This window comes from Cibotium barometz, chromosome 43 (assembly GCF_041138505.1).
Source record: "Cibotium barometz isolate CiBa-2024 chromosome 43, ASM4113850v1, whole genome shotgun sequence".
In the NCBI taxonomy this organism is placed as follows: domain Eukaryota; kingdom Viridiplantae; phylum Streptophyta; class Polypodiopsida; order Cyatheales; family Cibotiaceae; genus Cibotium; species Cibotium barometz.
This window is the reverse complement of record NC_141088.1, coordinates 4,015,511-4,022,308: the sequence shown is the minus strand read 5'-3', so window position 1 is coordinate 4,022,308 and position 6,798 is coordinate 4,015,511. Positions and strand designations below refer to the sequence as shown.

General features: G+C 43.7%; 1 protein-coding gene across 1 annotated transcript; it reads right to left on the bottom strand.

The window, feature by feature from the left end:
* Positions 1–213: 213 nt before the first annotated feature.
* LOC147613433 (pentatricopeptide repeat-containing protein At2g03380, mitochondrial-like) lies at positions 214–3,794 on the bottom strand. Its single transcript, XM_086781364.1, has one exon. The coding sequence runs from the start codon at positions 3,358–3,360 to the stop codon at positions 931–933; it is 2,430 nt and encodes an 809-aa protein (XP_086637490.1). The 5' UTR covers positions 3,361–3,794; the 3' UTR covers positions 214–930.
* Positions 3,795–6,798: the final 3,004 nt, after the last annotated feature.

The window sequence follows — 6,798 nt, the reverse complement described above, 5'->3', positions numbered from 1 at the left end:
ACTAGTTCAACAATCAGTTCATTTCTACACACAGATTATTGCTGTCATTAGCATCTCGTAATCGGAATTAAGCTAGTTGATGACATTGCACGTTTGATTAGGCTAGTTCTTCCAACAATGAACACCCCTATCTCTTGCCTGGAAGTACTCCTGTGCAGTATTGGACTCCTCCGTACCTTACAAAGCATTGGAATAAGGATGGGGATACTTCACTTTATTTCAAAGAGAGAGGATGGTGATACTTCACTTTATTTCACAGAGAAAAGCTGGAGGATACAGAGATGAACTTGCTCTCGAGCATTGCAATCCAAAGTCAATGGATCCCCACTGCCTGCGCGACCTAACAACTGCTCATGATTTCCCCACTATGGAACACACTTACGCGTAAATTCCATCAGGCCGTAGTTTATAAACAGTACCCGGCCAATCTTCTTGAAGAATTTTGAAGACAAGGAAAGGTTGATAAGATCTTGGTAAACACCGTGAGTTAAATTTAGCACAGCTAGAGCATCTATGATGGGAGTTTGTTAGAGGGTCCCCTCCCCCCTCCTCAAAAAAGAAGCTTCTGGGCTATTGTGCTAAGCACTAAAATAATGAGGGAGGATCTTCTTTCTACTTTGTGCGTTTGTCCCTTATTCCTTCACCAGTCCTGTGGGTTGTCTGATTTGTATGATAGCTAAAGCTCAGAAGAACCCACCTAACAAGGACCTTGCCTGTGAGCCAGAACCTTCAACCCCTGGGCAGTAAGAGCCAACTCCCCAAGAAACAAGGACCAACTCCCCAAAGAGTAGTGCTGTTCCTTATCCTTGACTGATCTTGTGTGTTGTCTGGCAAACAAGCCTGAGAACACCTCAGCTAATGACGAGACCAACCATGAACCAAGACCATTGACTCCCAGGCAGCAGGAGTCAACTCCTGAACAAAGACCATCTACCCCCAGGCAGCAGGAGCCAACTCCTGAACCACCCCCAGGAGATAGCTATGACCAGGTTTTACTCTCATTGCCTCAACCTTGTCGCATCCTCTGTCTGCATAAATGCTAGGCATACAGTCATAAGCAGCGGCATCCTTCTCATCCAATCGCACTGCATGATTGAAGGCTTGTCTTCCAAGCTCCACATTGCCCCACTTTTGGCAAGCACCCAACACAGTACGCCACACCACAAGATTTGGTTGAAATGGCATCCTCTTGATCATCACTACTGCATTCACTAATTCGCCTGCACGACCAAGGAGATCAACCATGCAGCTATGGTGCTCAAGAGTTGGAGCGATTCCGTAATCTTTGCTCATAGCCTCAAAGTATGTCTGGCCCTTATCCACTAGACCTGCACGACTGCATGCATTAAGAAGACTAGTGAATGTGACAAGATCTGGCTTTTTGCCTTCTCTTCTCATTCTGTCAAATAAGTAAAAAACACTTTTACTGTCTCCTAATTGGGCATATTTTGCAATCAATACATTCCACAAGATTACGTCTCGAGCCGGAAGCTTGTCAAACACTTCCTGAGCTTTTGCAAGCAAGCCACATCTAGCATACATATCAACCAAGGTGCAGCCAACAAGAAGGTCTGTTTCCAACCCCTTTCTGGAAATCTCAGCATGTAATTTTTGGCCCTTGATTATGGCTCCAATGCTGCCACAGGCTTTCAAGCTGCAAACTAACGTCACAGCATTTGGAGAGAAACCCTCCAGTTGCATCTGTTCAAAACAGTTAAGTGCTTCCTCACCACGATCATGTTCAGCATATCCTGCAATCAGTGCTGTCCATGAAACTATATCTCGAACTAAAAGATTGTCAAAGACTTCTTGTGCTTTTGCAAGCAAGCCACACTTTGCATACATATCAACCAATGCGTTGCCCACAAAAAGATCTCTTTCCAGCAACCCTTTTCTCGCAATCTCTGCATGTATTTCTTGGCCCTTGTCTATGGCTCCTATGCTGCCACAAGCTTTCAAACTGCAAATAAATGTGACAGCATTTGGAAAAACATCCTCAAGTTGCATCAATTTAAAACAGTTCAGTGCTTCCTCACCCCGCCCATGTTTGGTGTAACCTGCGATAAGTGCAGTCCAGAGGACTACACCTCGCACTGGAAGCTGGTCAAACACTTCCTGTGCTTTTGCAAGCAAACCACATTTGGCATACATGTCAACCAAGGCACTGCCAACAACAGCATCTCTTTCCAACCCCTTTCTAGCAATCTCAGCATGTATTTCTTGGCCCTTGTCTTTGGCTTCTATGCTGCCACAAGCTCTCAAACTGCACGCATATGTGACAGCATTCGGAGAGACGCCTTCGCATTGCATCTGTTCAAAAAAATTCAAGGCTTCCTCACCACGCCCGAACTTGGCATACCCTGCAATTAGTGCTGTCCAAGAGACAACACTTTGAAATGGAAGCTTTTCAAATATTTCCTTTGCTTTTACAAGCGAGCCACATTTAGCATACATGTCAAGCAATGCATTGCCCATAACAAGATCTCTTTCCAACAACCCCTTCCTGAAAACCTCAGCGTGTATTTCTCGGCCCTTGTCTATGGCTCCTATGCTGCCACAAGCTTTCAAGCTGCAAATGTAAGTGACAGCATTTGGAGAAACACCCTCAAGTTGCATCTTTTCAAAACAGTTCAGTGCTTCCTTACCGTGCCCATGCCTAACATATCCTGTAATCAGTGCATTCCACAAGACTGTATCTCGAACTGCAAGAATATCAAACACTTCCTGTGCTTTTGCAAGCGAACCACATTCGGCATACATACTGACCAAAGAGCTGCTCACAAAAAGGTCTCTTTCCAGAAACCCCTTCCTGGTGATCTCAGCATGTATTTCCTGGCCTCTTTCCACATCTTTCAACTTAGCACAAGCCTTCAGTAAGGCCACAAAAGTACGCCCATTAGGATGAACAGAAACATCCTCTTGCATTTTTCGGTAGTGGATGAGAGCATGCTGTGACTCCCCACATTTGACATAACCTGTGATAAGAGAATTCCAGGAACACTCGTGTCGATAAACTAGCCTGTCAAAGGCTTGCTGGGCATGGCACATGCTTCCAACTTCCACCAACATGGAAACAAGGTAGTTTCCTAAAAATCGATGGGCTTCCAGCCCGCTTTTGCGCATGTATGAATACAAGTGCAGTGCAACAGTACGATTTCTCTCTTTTCTGCACTTGTATAAGATGCATGCAAGGCTGTCAATAGGGGCAGGCATGCCTCCTTCCAAAGAAGGAAGTGCCTCCTCTAAGCTAAGCATATCCCAACCACCAACTGCACTGCTGCTGTTGTTAATCCCTAACAGATGCATTCCTTTGATGGAATGCTCTTCTGTTTCCCAGCTTCGATTGTAGAAATCGTCCATCCATGTGCTTGAAATCGGCCCCTAGGGTATGTCTGCTACGATCGGTTCACACAAGGACGGACACGACAGGATCTCCGTCCCCCTCTCCCCAATTTTCCACATGCTGTGCAGAAATGAATGGCACCATATGCTGTACGGAAATCATGTAGTCCTTCCATGAGTGCTCGGTGCTTGCCCTCGTGTCGAGTTCCACTTTTCTTAAAAAAACAGCGTGTCTTGTTGCCAATACCTGTGAGTGGTTGCCGTCAAGTACATCCTCCCTACTATGCAAACTTTGTCCTAAGCTTCTCTGAAGAGTGTCCTTGGTTTGTTAGAACATGAATCCATTAAAGTCACTTATGCTCTATTCTTGGTCCTCGTCTATATCATCCCACATCTTGTTACAATCTCTATAGATATCAATCTACTTGATCCGAGTAGTTATGTTAGACTCATTCGCGCAGGCGAGAATGCCTCAACCCATGGGACGAGTCTGCATTATATCCAAGTTAATTTTCAAGGATTGGTACCCTTGCGTATATAACCGTGATTGGCTTCCTAATTATGAACCAATATTGCTGCTCTCATGGAAGGCCTCATCGTATATGACCCCCTTCCTTGAAAATCCATCACCATGGAAGCTTAGTCCGAAGGTCTTGATTTTTGCATCTTGTAGGATGGCTAAGGGTTGGTTGTGTTTCCATCACCAAGCTTTACCAACGAGGCTTGTGTCGCAGAGACTGTAAGGCCCTTAAACGGACAAGTAGTAGCACAACGTCCATTTTGTCACTTTCAAAGTAGTGTCCCAGCTTGTTAATGGACGCTTTAAGTTATCCTTTGGTTTTGGCTATGGAGGGGGGATGCTCAATGGACCATTGCTCGTCCTCCTCCTCCTCAGATTCAGGTTCACGTTCAGTTGTGTGGGCTCTTAAGTTCCCATTCATCCATATTCGGATAAGTCTCTCCAAATTTTGGGAATGAGGGGATGCTCAAGGGAGCCAGCTATGGAATTTCTTTGTAAAAGTGAACTTATCAGAGCTCGGGTCTTCGAGGATAAGAAGGCACTAGGGCCTGCTATGTCTCACGTGAGTGAGATTCATAGTCAGGACTTGCAGTGATTCTTCCCTAGGAGGTGGTCCCTCTAAAGGGGATGAAATGAAGTCATCTCATGGATCATCTTAAAGAAAATGTTACATTGGCTATGATGATCCATGAAGGATAACCCCCACCACTGGTGAGTCCTTCGTCACTACATATTTAGCAATGCCAAATCTGGCTAGATTGGTTCCAAAGGCCTCTGGAATTGGCTCTTTTTAAGAATGTTCATAAGTTCAGCTATGGCCTTTTGCACACTCTGAGGTTTCCTTATTAGTTCTATGATTGACTCCCTGTACCTTCCTTTGTTGCAAGCACTTGTGCTTGTTTCATTCACTCCTTCTCTAATACAGGGTTGGGGTACTCTTTGAGTTTCTTTGGAAGGTTTGTGTAGTCAATGGGTTTCTTCTCCCCTTGGGAAGAGTAGGTTTGTTTTCATATACTCTTCGAGGTTTTCTCCTTTTGAACCTATGTTCTGGTCCTTTATAATTTTCAAGGGCTATGCTAAAGTCTTTGGGACTTATGCCTCATGCTTTTTGGTGCTGCCGACTTTGAGGTTGAAGCCTACTTCTTAGCTACGTTGGATGTTTCCTTGAGTAACTTCCCTCATCTTGGTCTGTAGCTTTGTGATGGTATTAAGGGGGACTATATGAATAAGTCTACCTTGTATACAATTAACAAGTTAAGGTTCATCGTCGGAAGTGGCTGATGCTACAGCCACTAGGGTGCAACAGACACTAGGGTGATTATTACTCTATTGGTATAATCCTTGAAAGCATGTTCGTATCCGCACTTGTAACATGTGCCTTGTATGGGAATGACATCGGGATTTCGCACTAGATTCAAAGATGAAATTAGGGCACTTGGTGCAACAGCTCTATATAAGGACACTCGGTAATATGGTGGATGCCCTTACAATGCAAACACTAGAGAGGTGGCCTATCTGACATGTTCTTAAAGTCTCTCACTCTTTTTTGCACCATAGTTTAAAACAAGGAGTCAAAGTCAAGGGTTAGGGGATGTTCTGGATATTCAAATGAATTGGAATGCTCATATGACTCGTAGCTCTCATGTTCTAGACTCTTAGAGTCTACCCCCACTAGCAGTCACTCACTAAGTACTATTATACTAGTGTAATTCCAAGAGAAACCAATTGGGGTGGTAATAACAAAGGTGGGTATGGGATTGGTGGTTAGTCTATACATATCTCTTGGTACAAGGTTTTAAAAAATAGGTTATGCATGTTGGTTGAGAAGCATTTAGTATGGGCACAGTGGGGCTAGTAGTTGCTTTGACATCGAGAGCATAGGTTATGGTGTTGGGTTTCCTATACCAACGATGGGTTATATTATGGTTCTCGTACTACTAACAATGAGCACAATATTTTTGATGTTGTCTAGGCCTTAGCATTAGACACTCGGTGCTTGTGTGCTTGTATGGTTTCGATAGTAGATTGCTACCAAACCATATCTCTCTGTGGAAATGAATGTGGGTGTCTCGCCTTGAGGTTTCCCTTCAGGTTGGCCTTTGGCCTAAACAGTTGAGTGGATTTTCTGCCAATGTCCATGTTCTTGACTAGGACTTTAGCTGGTGTTGGTTGGGTGCTCTTAGTGGATATATTGAGGCTTTAGATGATGCATCTCCTATCTCTTGGTTTGGGTGGATGACTTCTACATCCTTATTATACAGATTATCTACTAGTTCTATTACCTTGAAGCTGTAGTGTCTAGATTTGTATAAATGGTTCTCTTATTAAGACCGAGACTGATCATAAATTGATGAATAAGCGATAAGTCAACTAGTCTCTCACGGGGGCTATGTCTCATGTGGAGATATTTGGTTCACGGAGGATGTGTCTCTGGGGGAGATACTCTATTCTAGCAATATACTCATGTATTGTTTCACACTTCTCTTGGTTGAGGCTATAAATTTGTCTGATGGGGCTCGAATTAGCTCTCCACTCAAACAAGAATCCCACAATGAATGTGTGTCTTAAGACCTCATATAGCTAGCCTTTTCATATGAATCTAGAGATGTAAATCATTAAATTGCTTTACCTTTATGAAATGTCCAAATGAACAGATCTTGGTGGAATCATCAATCCTTTCCATGGCCTCACAAATTTGATCAAACTTCTCTAGATATTGAATGGGTTGTCTAGTTCCATCAAATTTGGTCATTATCATTAAGATTAGGATTGGCTTTATTTTGTCGAACTTTGAGCCTCTAGGTGCTATGTTTGTGGCAATCCTCCTTCCCATTTCAAATGCAATCCCCATCATGTTTACGTGGTAATAGAACGTAAGGGAGTGGTTGCACAAAACCCTTTGTGTGAGGGTTTGGGATTTCTTATCTTATGGGGTT

What these genes read in the sequence shown, in the direction of transcription:
- LOC147613433 (XM_086781364.1), bottom strand. Translation starts at nt 3,360, where the DNA reads ATGGACGATTTCTACAATCGAAGCTGGGAAACAGAAGAGCATTCCATC.